We start from the raw sequence: 18789 nt of genomic DNA on the forward strand, positions 1-18789 counted from the left end.
TTAACATTTGAGATGAACTGGATGACTCTGCTGATTGGTAATGGGGCATGAAGCTTTCTGGATTTGCCACTGAGATTTTGCCCCTGCTTATTAGTGGCTGAAAGCTGTTTATCAGCTGATAGTGACATACAGTGTGTGAAGCAACTTGAGGCCTGAGCCAGCTTCCACTGAAGTCAGTGGAAAAGATTGCCATTGACTTCAATGGGCTTTGGACTGGGCCCTTAGTGCTGTTAGTTTGGTTTCTAATGGACAGATATCCCTGTCAGTTAAAAGATTCATAATTACAACTTAATTGTACCTTTTGACAGCCTCAAAAAAAGGGGCCAAGAGGATAGAATGGGAATGGAGACTCCTGTTCTCTAGCAGAATTCAGATGTCCTTGGTCATGAAAGGGTTGTGCGGGAAGTGATTTTTCTTCTGGATTGTCTGACACCTAATCTCACTTAATAGAATGAATCTAGCCTTTTAGTGTGGTTTAAGAGGACAGCTGTAATTTACATACACTATACAATAGAACTTCACTCCTGTGTACAGACTGGATTCTATGACTGGGCAAGTAAATAAACAGGCACGGATACATACATCCTGCAAGATACCTTGTTCACTTGTTTTGTCAATTGTAGTTCCAGTTATTGATGCTACTCTGTTGTCATACACTAGTAAAAAGTTTGTGGTATAGTTTTGGGGGAAGAAATGAAAGGAATGAGACCTGTACAGCATCTGCTGTTACATTTTTGCTAAGAGGATAGAAGAGACCACCAACTTTTGCAAAAACTATAAAGTGAGCAAATAAGTACACATGGATTAATCAGGTTCTACTTTATGGGACTAGGCTGTTTCAACATATATTTGTCATAACTTTAGCCAGTGTTTCACTACACTTATTTTTCTTCCCCAGGCTCCACTCCTCCAATGAAAGCTCCTGGTACTCTGGGCGAGTCATTTTTTGCCTGGACTACATCATTTTTACTCTAAGGCTGATCCACATTTTCACAGTTAGCAGGAATCTAGGACCAAAAATTATTATGCTTCAGAGGATGGTAAGACATGGGCAATTGTTCATAACATTCTAAATAAACGATGTGACAAGCTTTTCTTCTTAGAGAGTGAAATTCTGCCCTGTACAGAGGGCCAGCACAAGGCCCAAGCCCCTCGTACATCCTCAGAATAGGGTTTAATTGAGATTGAAGAGGGACATAACTAGGACAGGGCTGTGTATTGGCTTTCTGTGTGGGGTGGGGGGGTTCACTCTGAATGAACAGTTAACATTGGAAAGACAACAAGCTTGGTTTCACAGCACCTTTCAGCCTCAGGGCATATTAAATGCTTCAGAACTGGATTTTGCAGCCCAACTCATTACTCATATGAAGATTCCTTACTCAACACAAGTAAGGGTATGGCTGAGGAAGGAAAATCTCAATTCCTCTGAGAAGCTAGACTTAGCAGCTGTTGGGACTTCGCCTACTTCAGGAATTGGACTAGAGAGTGGTCTTGCTGACTTCACTCCCTTTTAGAGTGGGGAAGGGGAGCCCTGACTACTAATCATTGGCAAAGCCTGCTGGGAGTGGGAGACACTGGAGCGTGGCTTGGCTTACTTCAGTGGTGGCAGGAGGAGAGGCATGCCGCTGAAGGAACAGCTCCAGAGAAGGGGCCTCTGGAGAGAGGTCTCAGTCAGAGTACGGACGGTGAGCCGAAAAAGGTACTGGATTGTGCACACAGGCTGGGCCTGTCTACCCCATAAAGATTCTGGACTTCCCAGGAAAGGAAAAGAGGCTTTGATCATACCTGGGCTGCACTGAACCTGGGGAACTTATGAAGAAATGGCACTGAGAGCAATTGAATGTACATGCAGGTGAAATGAACACTGAGGTTTTTAAACAATTGCTACATTGCTGGCTTCCCATTTTTCTGCCACTTCTGTGGTGGTCAGGTCATCCTGGCCCCCCAGTTGCTATTGGTGACAAAGGATCACAGAACTGGGCTCTTACTAAATAAGGGATTTGTAGTGGTCTCTCACTCTCAAGAGGGGAGGGAGGCCGCTCCACCTTGCTGTATCAGGCAACAACCCCCAGACTCAGGCCTTGCTGGTGGACCCAAGCCATACAAAGTCTATAGTTCTGAAGCCTCCTAGCAGAGGCAAACCAGTAGGAACAATCTGGTGCTACTGCCCCCATGGGCGGGGCGAAGCGGTGAGCAGTCTGTAACCTGCAGCCCCCGGGCTGGAGGGGGCAGTAATTCACAGTCTGACTCTCTCTCCCTTTGGGCGGGATAGAGCAGGGAGCAGGCTTTAGCCTAAACCCCCTGGCTAAGGCAGCCAGCAAACACTCAATCTAGGCTCTGGTTCTTTGGGCGGGGCAGAGCAGGGAACAGGCTTTAGCCCACAGGCCTCTGGCTGGGGCTGACAACAAGTACAAGTCTAGCACGCTGTGACCCTCACATGGGGCAGAGCAAACAAAGATCTGGATTCTTAACTCGGGCAGACAGCAGACAAAGGCCGGCCTCTTGGCCTACAGCGTGGAAGGGGTGGGGCGGCAGGAGATAGGAGGATGCTGTTCCTGCTTCCTCAATGTAGGGGCTATTCTTTAGTGTGATTTTTTTCTTTTTCTCTGTCAGTCTCTCAAATGGCAGATTCCCAGTATTTGGAGGAAAGAGGTAATATTTTGAGGAGGTGGGAGAGGATAGAGGAGACAAGAGAATGCCTGTCGTTTGTGGGTGAATCAAATGGAAAGTTGCTTCCTGGAATACGCACTGTTGATAGTCTCTGCAGGAACAGCAAGGGGAAAGAATTCAGCAATCCATCACCTGTGGGCATCTAGAAAATGACCATGTCTTTTTCAAGGTGCCCAGGACCAAATTGTCAGAAGTGGTTACCAGTTTTGCTTATTTTAAATATTGCATACATCAGACCTACGTTTGTCTGTGAATCAGGTCATTTATTCATTTTGGACCTGTATACAGAACTTGCGTGTGTAGATTTTGGGGTCTGATCTGAACCCCGTGAAAGTCATTGGGATTTTCCCATTGATCTCAATAGGCTTTGGATCAGGCCCTGATCTTATAACCACTTAAGATCGAGCATAACGTCTGAGACTGGATGGAGGCCGCCTGAAAATGTGGCTATACTGTATTGCTGAGTGACCAGATTTTCACATCCATTCCCAACCTGCTATTTAACTCATGGGGAACAAACTCCTGGCCTCCTGCAGTGTGACTTGCTGCAGGAATGTGGAGGATGCACTGATCTGTTTTTTATACCCTCCTTTTCTAGATGATTGATGTCTTCTTCTTCTTGTTCCTCTTCGGTGTGTGGATGGTGGCTTTTGGTGTGGCCAGGCAGGGCATCCTGAGGAAGAATGAGTACCGCTGGGAATGGATCTTCCGATCAGTTATCTACGAGCCTTACCTGGCCATGTTTGGCCAGTACCCTGATGACATTGATGGTAGCCATCTTCTGTATGTACCTCCCTTGGGCAGGGGAGGGGCTGCACTCGTTTGGCTCAGCTAGGGAGCCTAAACTCTCGTAGGGCCAGATTCTGCATTGGACCTGTGTCTATACTGAGCCGTACTGACTTGAGTGGGGCTCTGCAGGGACTCGGGTCTGCCCATGGACAGCTGCTTGCAGGATTTTACCCTTAATGACTATCCAAGGGTATGTCTACACTACGAAATTAGGTCGAATTTATAGAAGTCGGTTTTTTAGAAATCGGTTTTATATATTCGAGTGTGTGTGTCCCCACAGAAAATGCTCTAAGTGCATTAAGTGCATTAACTCGGCGGAGCGCTTCCACAGTACCGAGGCAAGCGTCAACTTCCGGAGCGTTGCACTGTGGGTAGCTATCCCACAGTTCCCGCAGTCTCCGCTGCCCATTGGAATTCTGGGTTGAGATCCCAATGCCTGATGGGGCTAAAACATTGTCACGGGTGGTTCTGGGTACATATCGTCAGGCCCCCGTTCCCTCCCTCCCCCCGTGAAAGCAAGGGCAGACAATCATTTCGCGCCTTTTTTCCTGAGTTACCTGTGCAGACGCCATACCATGGCAAGCATGGAGCCCGCTCAGGTAACCGTCACCCTATGTCTCCTGGGTGCTGGCAGACGCGGTACGGCTTTGCTGCACAGTAGCAGCAACCCATTGCCTTCTGGCAGCAGACGGTGCAATACGATTGGTAGTCGTCCTCGTCGTGTCCAAGGTGCTCCTGGCCACGTCAGCTGGGAGCGCCTGGGCAGACATGGGCACAGGGACTAAATTTGGAGTGACTTGACCAGGTCATTCTCTTTAGTCCTGCAGACCTATTGAACCGTCTTATGGTGAGCGGGCAGGCGATACGGACTGCTAGCAGTCGTACTGTACCATCTTCTGCCAGGCAGGCAAGAGATGAGGATTGCTAGCAGTCGTATTGTACCATCTTATGCCAGGCAGGCAAGAGATGAAGATGGCTAGCAGTCGTACTGTACCATCTTCTGCCGAGCAGCCATGGGATGTGGATGGCATGCAGTCCTTCTGCACCATCTGCTGCCAGCCAAAGATGTAAAAGATAGATGGAGTGGGTCAGAACAAGAAATAGACCAGATTTGTTTTGTACTCATTTGCCTCCTCCCCTGTCTAGATCACACTGCAGTCACTCACAGAGAAGGTGCAGCGAGGTAAATCTAGCCATGTATCAATCAGAGGCCAGGCTAACCTCCTTGTTCCAATAACAACGATAACTTAGGTGCACCATTTCTTATTGGAACCCTCCGTGCAGTCCTGCCTGAAATACTCCTTGATGTACAGGCACACCCTTTGTTGATTTTAGCTCCCTGAAGCCAACCCTGTAAGCCGTGTCGTCAGTCGCCCCTCCCTCCGTCAGAGCAACGGCAGACAATCGTTCCGCGCCTTTTTTCTGTGCGGACGCCATACCAAGGCAAGCATGGAGGCCGCTCAGCTCACTTTGGCAATTAGGAGCACATTAACCACCACACGCATTATCCAGCAGTATATGCAGCACCAGAACATGGCAACGCGATACCGGGCGAGGAGGCGACGTCAGCGCGGTCCCGTGAGTGATCAGGACATGGACACAGATTTCTCTGAAAGCATGGGCCCTGACAATGCATGCATCATGGTGCTAATGGGGCAGGTTCATGCTGTGGAACGCCGATTCTGGGCTCGGGAAACAAGCACAGACTGGTGGGACCGCATAGTGTTGCAGGTCTGGGACGATTCCCAGTGGCTGCGAAACTTTTGCATGCGTAGGGGCACTTTCATGGAACTTTGTGACTTGCTTTCCCCTGCCCTGAAGCGCATGAATACCAAGATGAGAGCAGCCCTCACAGTTGAGAAGCGAGTGGCGATAGCCCTGTGGAAGCTTGCAACGCCAGACAGCTACTGGTCAGTTGGGAATCAATTTGGAGTGGGCAAATCTACTGTGGGGGCTGCTGTGATGCAAGTAGCCCACGCAATCAAAGATCTGCTGATATCAAGGGTAGTGACCCTGGGAAATGTGCAGGTCATAGTGGATGGCTTTGCTGCAATGGGATTCCCTAACTGTGGTGGGGCTATAGACGGAACCCATATCCCTATCTTGGCACCGGAGCACCAAGCCGGCGAGTACATAAACCGCAAGGGGTACTTTTCGATAGTGCTGCAAGCTCTGGTGGATCACAAGGGACGTTTCACCAACATCAACGTGGGATGGCCGGGAAAGGTGCATGATGCTCGCATCTTCAGGAACTCTGGTCTGTTTCAAAAGCTGCAGGAAGGGACTTTATTCCCAGACCAGAAAATAACCATTGGGGATGTTGAAATGCCTATATGTATCCTTGGGGACCCAGCCTACCCCTTAATGCCATGGCTCATGAAGCCGTACACAGGCAGCCTGGACAGTAGTCAGGAGCTGTTCAACTACAGGCTGAGCAAGTGCAGAATGGTGGTAGAATGTGCATTTGGACGTTTAAAGGCGCGCTGGCGCAGTTTACTGACTCGCTTAGACCTCAGCGAAACCAATATTCCCACTGTTATTACTGCTTGCTGTGTGCTCCACAATATCTGTGAGAGTAAGGGGGAGACGTTTATGGCGGGGTGGGAGGTTGAGGCAAATCGCCTAGCTGCTGGTTACGCGCAGCCAGACACCAGGGCGGTTAGAAGAGCACAGGAGGGTGCAGTACGCATCAGAGAAGCTTTGAAAACCAGTTTCATGACTGGCCAGGCTACGGTGTGAAAGTTCTGTTTGTTTCTCCTTGATGAAACCCCCCACCCCTTGGTTCACTCTACTTCCCTGTAAGCTAACCACCCTCCCCTCCTCCCTTTAATCATTGCTTGCAGAGGCAATAAAGTCATTGCTGCTTCACAGTCATGCATTCGTTATTCATTCATCACACAAATAGGGAGACGACTACCAAGGTATCCCAGGAGGGGTGGTGGAGGAGGGAAGGAAAATGCCACACAGCACTTTAAGCACAGCACTTTAAAAGTTTACAACTTTAAAATTTATTGAATGACAGCCTTCTTTTCTTTGGGCAATCCTCTGTGGTGGAGTGGCTGGTTGGCCGGAGGCCCCCCCACCGCGTTCTTGGGCGTCTGGGTGTGGAGGCTATGGAACTTGGGGAGGAGGGCGGTTGGTTACAGAGGGGCAGCAGTGGCAGTCTGTGCTCCAGCTGCCTTTGCTGCAGCTCAACCATACACTGGAGCATACTGGTTTGGTCCTGCAGCAGCCTCAGCATTGAATCCTGCCTCCTCTCATCACGCTGCCGCCACATTTGAGCTTCAGCCCTGTCTTCAGCCTGCCACTTACTCTCTTCAGCCCACCACCTCTCCTCCCGGTCATTTTGTGCTTTCCTGCACTCTGACATTATTTGCCTCCACGCATTCGTCTGTGCTCTGTCTGTGTGGGAGGACAGCATGCGCTCGGAGAACATTTCATCGCGAGTGCATTTTTTTTTCTTTCTAAGCTTCACTAGCCTCTGGGAAGGAGAAGATCCTGTGATCATTGAAACACATGCAGCTGGTGGAGAAAAAAAAAGGGACAGCGGTATTTAAAAAGACACATTTTATAAAACAGTGGCTACACTCTTTCAGGGTAAACCTTGCTGTTAACATTACATACATAGCACATGTGCTTTCGTTACAAGGTCGCATTTTGCCTCCTCCCACCGCGTGACTACCCCCTCAACCTTCCCCCCTCCCTGTGGCTAACAGCGGGGAACATTTCTGTTTAGCCACAGGCAAACAGCCCAGCAGGAATGGGCTCCTCTGAGTGTCCCCTGAAGAAAAGCACTCTATTTCAACCAGGTGACCATGAATTATATCTCACTCTCCTGAGGATAACACAGAGAGATAAAGAACGGATTTTGGTTGAATGCCAGCAAACATACACTGCAATGCTTTGTTCTACAGTGATTCCCGAGTACGTGTTACTGGCCTGGAGTGGTAAAGTGTCCTACCATGAAGGACAAAATAAGGCTGCCCTCCCCAGAAACCTTTTGCAAAGGCTTTAGGACTACATCTAGGAGAACCACAAATGCCAGGGCAAAGTAATCCTTTCACATGCTTGCTTTTAAACCATGTATAGCATTTTAAAAGGTACACTCACCAGAGGTCCCTTCTCCGCCTGCTGGGTCCAGGAGGCAGCCTTGGGTGGGTTCGGGGGGTACTGGCTCCAGGTCTAGGGTGAGAAACAGTTCCTGGCTGTCGGGAAAACCGGTTTCTCCGCTTGCTTGCTGTGAGCTATCTACAACCTCCTCCTCCTCATCATCTTCTTCGTCCCCAAAACCTACTTCCATATTGCCTCCATCTCCATTGAAGGAGTCAAACCACATGGCTGGGGTAGTGGTGGCTGAACCCCCTAAAATGGCATGCAGCTCATCATAGAAGCGGCATGTTTGGGGCTCTGACCCAGAGCGGCTGTTCGCCTCTCTGGTTTTCTGGTAGGCTTGCCTCAGCTCCTTCAGTTTCACGCGGCACTGCTTCGGGTCCCTGTTATGGCCTCTGTCCTTCATGCCCTGGGAGATTTTGACAAAGGTTTTGGCATTTCGAAAACTGGAACGTAGTTCTGATAGCACGGATTCCTCTCCCCATACAGCGATCAGATCCCGTACCTCCCGTTCGGTCCATGCTGGAGCTCTTTTGCGATTCTGGGACTCCATCATGGTCACCTGTGCTGATGAGCTCTGCATGGTCACCTGCAGCTTGCCACGCTGGCCAAACAGGAAATGAGATTCGCGGTTCTTTTCCTGTCTATCTGGCCAGTGCATCTGAGTTGAGAGTGCTGTCCAGAGCGGTCAGAATGGAGCACTCTGGGATAGCTCCCGGAGGCCAATACCATCAAATTGTGTCCACAGTACCCCAAATTCGAGCCAGCAACGTCGATTTAAGCGCTAATCCACTTGTCAGGGGTGGAGTAAGGAAATCGATTTTAAGAGCCCTTTAAGTCAAAATTAAGGGCTTCATTGTGTGGACGGGTGCAGGTTTAAATCAATTTAACGCTGCTAAATTCGACCTAAAGTCCAAGTGTAGACCAGGGCCAAGCCAGTGTTAAAGCAGGATAGAATATTAGTGACTGGGGCCAAGGCATCGGATGACAGTGGGGGTGTGATTGGAGACCTTAAAGGGATGTGGTTCATCAGCCCTCTGAAAATTGGGCCCTCTTACATGAGACCTCACTCCCCTTCCATCTGGCACCCAGCACTTCGCCAGACCCGGCCCAGCTCCAGCATGCCCCTCCGGTTCCTACTGCCCTTCCGTCCAGGCATACTCACTCCAATCAAACCCCCTAACAGGCTCCTGCTCCAACTTTCCTGACGCCTTCCTTCCAAACAGCAGGAAGGTGGGTTTTCACATGAGACTTCATCCCATGCAATCCATTCCAGTATCAGAGCGTTGGTGGTTACAGTCTTTCTCTGACTTGTCTAACGTTAAATGGCTAATGCCAGATCTTTTTGGCGCACTCTTTCTCTCGTACATATGTGTCTGATGTGTTTGGTGATAATGGAATATCATTGCCACATTCATTTCTCTAGTTCACAAGCTGCCCTTTGCAACCGCCATCTCCATGTAAACCGCAGGGCCACAGTCTGCCCTCCCCTGTGCATTGCAGTGACCGCCCTAGTGCAGCTGCACTGACATCCGACCAGCAATGACTGCAGCCCAGAGCACTGCTGTAAGTGCCTAGTGCAGACAGGCAGAGCTGCTGCTGATGGCACTAACACTGGTTTCAAGCAGCGGTAGTCCCCTCCCAGGCAAATTGCATTTCATCCGTTTACACTAAATGGTAGCATCAGTGGGTGGTCTTGGGGTAAATCCCCGATGTTACAGACACACCAGAGACCGAAAGGCTTCCTTTCCACAGCCCCCACAGTCTCACTCTCTCCTCCTCTTGCTCTAGGTACCACATACAATTTTGATCGCTGCACCTTCTCTGGGAATGAGTCTAAACCTTTGTGTGTAGAACTGGATGCTAACAACCATCCCCGCTTCCCGGAGTGGATCACCATTCCCCTGGTGTGCATCTACATGCTCTCCACCAACATCCTCCTGGTTAACCTGCTGGTTGCCATGTTTGGGTACGTATTAGATGAGCGGTTCTCTGATGGTGGCCCTCGCAGTCTGCAGAATGGCCAGACAGGGGGGAAATGGGTTCATGAGGGAACTTCCCTCTTAGAAAGTCTACTAAGGAGTGGAAACGCTGGAGAAAGCCCTGTGTTAGACTCCACAGGTTTAACACTCACCGAAGAAGGTCAGAGACCAGGGTGTGTGAGTGTGCTGTTTAGAGGGACAGCTCCAAGGTTTTCCAGCCTAAAAGAAAGCCTCACTCATAAGTTAAATATCTGCCTTGTTACTGGAAAGAACCTCCCAACCTTGCCAAAATAAAAATGGCAGCTCTGCTGAAATCCCAGCTCCTTCAGGTGACTCGCCATCAATAAATCTAAAGCACTAGATGTGGTGCAAGTGCACATGTGAATGAGAAGCATGTGCAATGGTGTGACATGACATGCACAGGAGTCCCTCTCTTTCTGTGAGCTGGTAGGACATGGAGCTGATAAGAACCCTGCTGTTTCAAGGGAATGAAGAGCAATGTTCTTGATGACTTAAGTCACTTGCTGGCTCATGAGGGAAGTCAGCAGAGGGGCAGCATGATGTGCAGGCAGCATTTGCAGGAGCCACAGATTCAGGTTTACTAGATACACTGACCATCTCTTTGTACTTAGAACTCATATTTCTGTGGCACCTCTCCTCCCGGAGGAGCAGATCTTTACAAACTGACCTGCACATGTCTGGTGCTCCTCTTTCGGGAGACAGCTTGGTTCTTTTCCTGATTGTAGGGAACTGAGGACAGAATGGCAAGTTTACATTCAGCCCTGTACGAGGAGCATTGTGTAGCTATGCTGTCCTGGGAGGAGCCCTGGGAAGGAACTCGTTCCTCTGGGCATGTTACTCACTGCAGCTTTCTCACTCCTTCATGTCAGCCTATTTCCACTGACAGCGGAATACAGGAGGGTTTACCCAATGCTGTGGCCCCTCCCGCTTTCCTCTCCACCCTTTCCTTATCCATGTGTTTGCAGCTGGGGTGGGAAAAGCAGGGGCTGCGCTCTGCACTGGACATAGACCCTAGATCTGGGTAGGTCGTCACTGATTGCGTTGGGGCTGGGGCGGCTTACTGTCCTGCATTGTTGAGAAAGTTTAGCCTTTAGGGTGGAGGGTGGAGGGTTTAGCCCTAGTACAGAGAATGAAAGCATTTTAAAGGGATGTTGTCACTGTATTTTAGGAGGGGGGATATGGAGTTCAGTCTGCCACTCCTTGATTAATTTGAGCGCTCGGGCCCATGATGCTTTTCAATCAAAAGCGCTAAACATGGTGCTGTAGATCGACCAACTCTCTGTTAAATAATTATTACATTCCAGTAGTGCCTGGAGCCCGAAACCAAAACCAGGGCCCCATTATACTGGGGGCTGTGCACACTATACTATGACAGTCCCTATCCCACAGAGCTTAAGTCTAATTAGCAAGTCAGGATGGGAGGAGGAGAGTATTATTGTCCCCTTTTATGAATGGGGAAACCGACAAAGAGACCACGTGACTGTCCTAAAGGTCCCCCAGGGCGTCCGTGGCAGAAGAACCAAGGCTGACTCCCAGTTCAGTGCCTTAAGTACAGACTGTCCTTACTCTTCAGCTACCCCTGATAGTTTATTACAAGCTTGGGATCCAGCCCTGCAGTGCCTTCCTTTACGGCATGTCTGTAGAGCTCAGGGAGAGTTTGGGAGTAGGAGAGCAGATGCTGGATCAGGTCTGAATTAACAAAGGGATCTGCTGAGAGGTTTTGATTCTGTCTGTTTCAGGACTGTTAAATTATCCTCTTTGTGGATGATAATCTGGTATTTGTGTAACATTCTACACCTGTGTAATTACTGTCCTAATAACCCTTTAAATGCTGACATGCCCAGACTGCCCCATAATGGATAGCGGGCTCCATGGGTTGAATTTAACACACGCTTATGGTCCGAGATAACACTCGGTGGGGACTAAACATACAATACTCAGATCTGTAGGAGAGTTGTCAAACTTCCCCCAAATGTCCACTCATTCAAATAAATGATTCAGTCCAAACTAAGGGCTAAGATTCTCCTGAGTCCCAACATGGCTGCTCAGGAGATGGGGGAGTTAAGTATCCCCCCATTCCTTGCGACTGGGGGCCATGGGGGAGGTAGCAGCGGTTGGAGTAGAATCCAGAATCTCTTTCCCAGGCAGTGGGTTACGATAAGTGGAGAATGGTGGGGGAGGGGTAGAATTGGCCACATGCAGGAGCTAGGTTCTGTTTACGTGTGTGCTTGTCATTTCAGTTCCTTCATATTTATTTATATTGCTCCAAAATTACAAACTAGAAAACCACCTAGCATCTATTACCACACCATACACTGCAGCTACATGGACAAGGGCAATAAAATAAATTAGAAGGCACAGACATCTAAAGATAGTAGAAGCCATGACCATAAGCAAAATACATCAACCATAGTCTTCAGCAGCATCCTCTACCTGCAGCAATTCAAGACAAGAGTTACGAACTGGACCCTGATGAGGTACAGCTTTCGGCACAATTGGCATTTCATGGAGTAGCTAACCATCCTTTGGTCTAGTGTGTGTCCAAATGACACAGCCCATTGTAAGGGGACGACTTGTGGCTGCTTTATCCTAAGAGCTTCCCAGGGAAAAGAACTATATTCGCAATTCCTTCCCTGTTCCTCTATTTGCTCCTGGAGGTGGGTTTGTAATTGGTACTGTGCTATAACAGCACCAAACTGTTACCCAAGTGCATCCAAACTCAAGGGCTGGAGAGGGGTCTGAGGAAGTTCTTACTGCTTCTCATGCTCAGACACACACATGCAGCATAAGTCAATATCTATCAGGGAGGCCCTTTCCTTTCCAAAAGAACATGCACATTTGTTGCTGTTCAATATCACTGCTCACAAACGTTTTTCATTTGAAATTGAAAGCCTCTAAGTATACATCAGAAGGCCCACAGACTCCCCTGAGAGAAGTATGTGCCAGTGACTTTAAGGGGATTTGCACATCCATATTGGATAGCATGACAAAGTCGGACTTAATTGATATTGATAGAAAGTTCACATCTTGTGACCAGAAGTTCTGCAATTTGACACTTCAAAGTCAATGGATTATTTCTTGCATCTGGTGCAAAGATTACTAACAAGTCAAAATCAACTGGTACTTTAGCTTTAAAATAAAAGAGTCTTGGCAAACTATGCCATAGTCACATGCCCGTGGATCCACCGTCACACCCTCTTCCTCATCCCTGCATAGGCTGGCTGTTCATTGTCCAGCAGGGTTGGATGCTGGCTGCGATGTCTTAGTTTTCAGCACCCCTGGGTATTACAGTGGTATAGGAGAGGGCAACTTTTAGAGGAGTTAAAGAGCAATCATGTTATAGTCACAATGTGTGTGCGCAAAGCTTCTCTTCTCCTTGCCACTTGGGGCATTCATCACACAACCCTGTGGTTCACTTGGAAGAACAATGCTTTCAGCTCACAGGTTTCACATTCAGGGCTGAACAGTGTGCCATCAGCTCCTTCAGGCTTATCCCTTCCATGCACTCTGGGAGCTGCCATGCCTTAATGTTGTTTGTTCAAGCCCAGTTCTTTCGATCATCAATTTTTGCTCTTTGCCAGGTAATCTTTCCGCATTGGTGGCGTCCTCCCATCCAATGATTTAACTTTTTCCCAGCAGGCACTCAGTTTCCTGTTGCTACCACATTCCCTGACACTCCTTTTACAAATTTTCTTTCACATTGTAAATGAAGTTAATTCACCTCTTGGTTTTATAGCTCCTTGTATTTTTCTGATGGGACGCAGTGGCCATTGCAATGTCTGTAAAATCGATACGGGATGTCTGGAAAATATGCAAAGGCTGGTCAGGTGTCTTTCTGCAGCCTCTGAACCCTCAGACTCCTTTACATCTCCTTCTGATGGAGGTAAAGGGCCTCACTGATTCTCTGGCAAGAATAAGGTTAAAGCCACTTCCTAAACACCCAACTGGCCCTTCATTATGCTTAAAATGCAGTAGTTACTGAATGAGAATGACTTAAAACATGGCACTAACCAACTTTCCCACAGGCCTCCCTATGTCTGGCAGAACTGACTCCAAAACGTGCCAAATGATTTCAGACTGTGCCCATCAGGTAGAGGTTTCTCTTACTCCCATTTTGGAGGTGAACGCTGACCCTGGAATAACCGGTTGGAATAAATCCAGTTCCAGTGCTCAAGCCATGGGGTTACCTGGCTGCAGAGGGAAATGAATATAGACATGCACAAGCCAGCTGCTTACAAACAGAGCCTGAAGCGATAAATGGAAGTTAGCTGTGGGGTGGGTACTGAGTGTCTGTTCCAGGAGCTAGATGCAGTAATTGTGGATGATTAACTTGCCTTACTGCATTAACAACTTTAAATGACTCTCCATACCTGGGAAAAGTTGGGCTTCTATATCAGGGAGGTGCTTTTGAAAACTGGACCCTAGAACATTAATCATCCAAGATTATTGCTGCTGGTTGCTGGAATTTGCACCCTGTTACCACTTTCAAAAGCGACTTTGGGCATTTGAGTGCTATAGGTATGTAAGCTCCTAAGGTGCTGTTGAAAAAGTTTGCCTTTAGTCCCTTCCCACAATTAAAATATTTGACCTCAGCGGAGTTAAACTTCCAAAACTAGAGAGAGTCCCCCACCTTTGTGTGGGGTTCTGAATCCCAACTCAGATTTGGATCCAACAATTGTAGCTCCTCTCCATCTCTCTGTGCTGGACTCAAGCCCTGCAGCTTAGGAGGGGCTAGAAATCTAGATCAACATTTTATTAACCATGAGCTGGCGCTTTCCATCAGTTGATCTTGCAGTTCGTACAATACACCGGATAAGTTCTTATTTAATACGTTCTCTTTATGACTCAATAATAACCAGAATTGCTGCTTTGGTGCATGATTTGTAGCAAATATTCAGTGCATTAGTGCCTTAATGTTCCTGCTATTTATCAATCTGATAAATAGCACAAGCACCATGCTGTATCATCTGTGGATGAATGGAAGAACTCAAGAGACTTCCTCTAGGGAGATATTAATGGCTTTTTATTTTAGATGGGAGTTTCCCATGTGTTTAGCATTGAGGAGGCTAGACTGACCCGGCAGGTAAGTCTGACATCTGAAATGTGCTATCAGTCATTTTTCACCTTATCACAAATCCTTAGGGTAGTGGGTCTTTCAGATAAACAGAGTTAAAAAGATCTACTATTTTAGTAACAGATGAACTGATTTGGTAAAATCAGAATGGACTGGAGCTAGTCAGAAAATAAAAGTCTGTGTGAAACCTGGTCTGACATTTGTCCTAGCTTGTCGATCCTCAATTCATGTTGCAAAGCCTGTTTGTCCGCACGGTCTGTGGAGGCCAGGGAGGACTCTGGTTGGTGGGAAGTGTGGTTCTGGCTGCTGGCTTATGGTCTGTATTGTGGCCAACTGGGGCTCCTGGAGCAGTCTGGGTGTAGACCTATGTATGTAAAACATGTTGAGGAACCCACAAGCAGAGCGTAGTCACACCTATTAATGTAATGTGTGTGTGTGACTGACTGGATTTGTTTGCTTTCACTTTACAATCAAATCAGAATGGGACTGAGTCTGGACCAAAAACTTTTGCAGCTGTAGCAAGGTCACTTAGGAGTATGATTTTATTTTTTACAGCATGTTTATACCAATAAAAGCCCTAGTATAAATGCAGTTGTACCAGCTAAAAATTACTTTTGCTGGAATAGCTTTCATTTGGCAAACTATAGGTACAATTTAGGTATAGGTACAATTTGCCTGTGGGAGCTGTGTCCCCACTTTGCTGTTACAGCTGTACCAGCTGACCTTTCTAAGCTTCCCTAGTTTAGAGTAGGCTGTAGGGAGCAAATCTAAATGCTAGTATTCTGAAGGGGAGACTGAGCCAGGTGAGAGGAGTGGGTTGTGTTGTACTTTGAGTTCAGGTGTGTCGGGCAAATAGCAGCCTCTCTGTGATGTGATTACCTGCTGAAAAACCAAACAAAGCATATTTCCATCTATGATTCCTTCTCCCAGGGTCCCCATCTTCTCTGATCATCTGTCAGTTTGTAATAATGCTGCTGGCGGACTCTGGTTCTGCAGCAATAGAGCAAGAATAATGTAGATCGTATCCTGTCTGTCTTTAAAATTGATATTAAAATATAAGTAAATACCATGGAGATGCCAACCACCATCTGGCATACCATATAAGAGCTACAACTCAGTCAAAATGTATCAATATTGGTTTCCTCTTTTCAAGTAATATAAACATTTTGTCTGCAAAATTAAGGATTTAATTAATTTTTATAGAGAACTGGAAACTGAAGGGTATTTCACACTAGATTATAGAAATGTTCAAGTGTATCTTAACCTTCTGAAGATCCTATTAAGAGCTCTTGAAAGAGACATTTTGAAATATCTCATTTGTCCTTTAATAATAGCAAGGAAAGGTTTGGGGCAGGTACCATCGTTTTGTTTTGTTTGTGCAACACCTAGTTCTGGTCCATGACTTGGGCTCCTATAATACTACTCCTAATAATAAACTTGGAGGAGTTGCAGGCTTTGCAAACAGCCTGTTTTCTAGTTTTGCACAAAATTGTAAGAGTTGGCATATATTATTCATGCAACACATTGTCTAGCTCTAGGGCAGCCTGTGTTGTATGGCAAAGCTAGAAGAACATCCCCTAAAGCCAGACTGACAAAGCCCTGGCTGGGATGATTTAGTTAGTTGATTTAGCTTTGAGCAGAGGATTGGACTAGGTGACCTCCTGAGGTCTCTTTCGACCCTAATCTTCTATGATTCTATGAGGTAGGTAGAGCTCCATACAACATTTAATCTTTCATTAGTCTTTACTCAGGGTGCCTTTTTTCACAATCAGTTTGTATTTTCACTTTCCTCTGCTCCACTTCTTTCTTCGTTTTTCAGTCTGTCCAAATCAGAGTCCAACTTTTAAATCCAGGATGTTCATGTGACTGAAACTATGCAACACCAATTCCCCACCCTTGCTAATAGGAAAATTTCTGTTATTTGGATCTAATGAAAATCTTCACTGGATAATAAATTACTAGTGGTACTCTTAGACAAACAGAAGTTTATCTTTTAATCTTCCCCTTAGTTACACGGTTGGATCAGTACAAGAAAACAACGACCAGGTGTGGAAGTTCCAGCGCTATTTCTTGGTTCAGGAGTATGGCAGCCGTTTGACTATTCCATTTCCTTTCGTCATCTTTGCCTACATCTACATGGTGATGAAGAAATGCTTTAAATGCTGCTGTAAAAAGGAATGCAAAGAGCCATCCATCTGTTGTAAGTAGCATTGTGTGTTGTTTCTACCCCTTGTTAGGGTTCCAGGATGAGCTGTTCCTTTGTCCCCGCACTCATTCCCTTTGTAGGTACCCCTTCCCAGTGCTTGTACTTCTCTCAGGGTAGAATCCCACTCCTAGAATGGGTCACCAGGTTACAGCACCCCTGTTGACCACTAGTGTCCTCAGCAGGTCCCACTGAGTTTTTCTGGCCCAGGTGGCCCTGGATTTCTTTCCAGGAGCCCGGAGTCAGTGTGAAAGTCCAATGGCAGAACACTTTGTTCAATACAAAGTATGTATTTATTCATCGGAACACAACAAACAGAGGAAGACGGTCAAAACAACAAAAGGCCTATACTTATGTCCTCCAACATAAACCTTACCTTGCAAATGTATCTTGTCCCAGGCAGTCAGCACCCTCTCACTTAGTCAGCCCCAGTCTGTCTCCATCCTGAATCGATAGGCAGTCTCTTACCTATTTCAAAGTCCCTTTCTTTGTTCTGGAACACCTGAACCTGGTGAGTCTGGTTTATGCATCTCCCCAGGTGGGACGGAGGCAAACTTGTAGTAGTGGAGTTGTCATATTGTTCATTTGAGCAGTGTTAATTGAACGTGTCATTGCCCGATTACTGGGGTGTGTGCTGAGAGTTGCAGCTGGCATTACCCTTAGTGTTCCACAGAGCCAGCCATACTGCAGTGCTCAAACACACAAGATTCATAAAAACATTACATATATCTCCCACATTCTTCACTCTCCTAATGGAGCCAGTGCTGTGGTAAATAGCCTGCAACCACACTACTGTGTGCTGTGATCCTGTTGGATCTCCCAAGGTAAGCAACAACTGGATGGGGTTGGTATTTAGATGGGAGACCTTCCAGGGGAAACTAAATGATGTAGGAAGTAACTGTGGTAATTCAGTAGGTTGTCACTGTGTACTGCTGAAGGTACCATGTTTTAGAGTAGATGTAAAATGGAGTCCCTGATTTCTTGTGATGAATAAACTTCCCACTGTGCTTAAAATCTAAGTTAAAACTTGTCCAGGAACTTGGGGCTAACACCATACTTCTACCTACCTACAACTGCCTTTTAAATTTGCAATTGGACATAGTGTAAGTTTTTTCATTTTCTGCTCTAAATTGCTCAGATTTTTGCTGAGGTAAGCAGCTCCTGCATTCCACCCCAAAGGCTAAAGCAGTTCAGTGGTGGGCTGCATGATCCCTGTACATTATTTATCCTGGAGGTATTGAGGTATAATTAGTTGATATTTGTAAAGAACTTTTAAAATAATGAAATTTGCACCTTTAAGGTGCATATGGTGCTTAATAGATTTCAGAGACTTTCTCCATTAGGGCACTGGTTCAGTTCTAGCCAAGGCCGGCAGTGGCTGAAAATCATTATTTGATGGCTGGGCAGCCTGGCCTGTATGTGAAAGGAGTAAATCATCTTAATCCATTTCCTGTCAACATCAGAACTGGCAGTGGTGCGCTCCTGCACAGTCTCGGATGAGGCTTGGGAGTGAATTGAGTCTGAGCCAGCAGCTCTCACACTAAAGTCTTCAACAAGATTTAAATACAAGATCACTTCCCCTTTTTTTCCAATCAGTACTTACCTTTTCATAGTTTTCTTCCCCTTCCCCCTCTCCCTTCCCCTGACTTGTTGATTTGGACACTTACATAAGAACAGCCATACTGGGTCAGACCAAAGGTCCATCTAGCCCAGTATTCTGTCTTCCGACAGTGGCCAGTGCCAGGTGCCCCAGAGGGAATGAATAGCACAGGTAATCATCAAGTGATCCATCCCCTGTTGCCCAGTCCCAGCTTCTGGCAAACAGTGGCTAGGGACACCATCCCTGCGCATCCTGGCTAATAGCCATTGATGGACCTGTCCTCCATGAACTTATCTAGCTCTTTTTTGAACCCTGTTATAGTCTTGGCCTTCATGTCACA

General features: G+C 47.0%; 1 protein-coding gene across 1 annotated transcript in view; it reads left to right on the forward strand.

Annotated features, from left to right (window-relative positions):
• Positions 1–18789, forward strand: part of TRPM8 (transient receptor potential cation channel subfamily M member 8) — a 128152-nt gene that overhangs the window by 94467 nt on the left and 14896 nt on the right. The window contains exons 19-22 of the mRNA XM_073304777.2: positions 899–1040; positions 3269–3440; positions 9361–9538; positions 16656–16846. Coding sequence (XP_073160878.1) covers positions 899–1040; positions 3269–3440; positions 9361–9538; positions 16656–16846 — 683 coding nt within the window. The remainder of the gene's footprint in view (positions 1–898; positions 1041–3268; positions 3441–9360; positions 9539–16655; positions 16847–18789) is intronic.

This window comes from Lepidochelys kempii, chromosome 11 (genome assembly GCF_965140285.1).
Source record: "Lepidochelys kempii isolate rLepKem1 chromosome 11, rLepKem1.hap1, whole genome shotgun sequence".
NCBI classification, from domain to species: Eukaryota; Metazoa; Chordata; order Testudines; family Cheloniidae; genus Lepidochelys; species Lepidochelys kempii.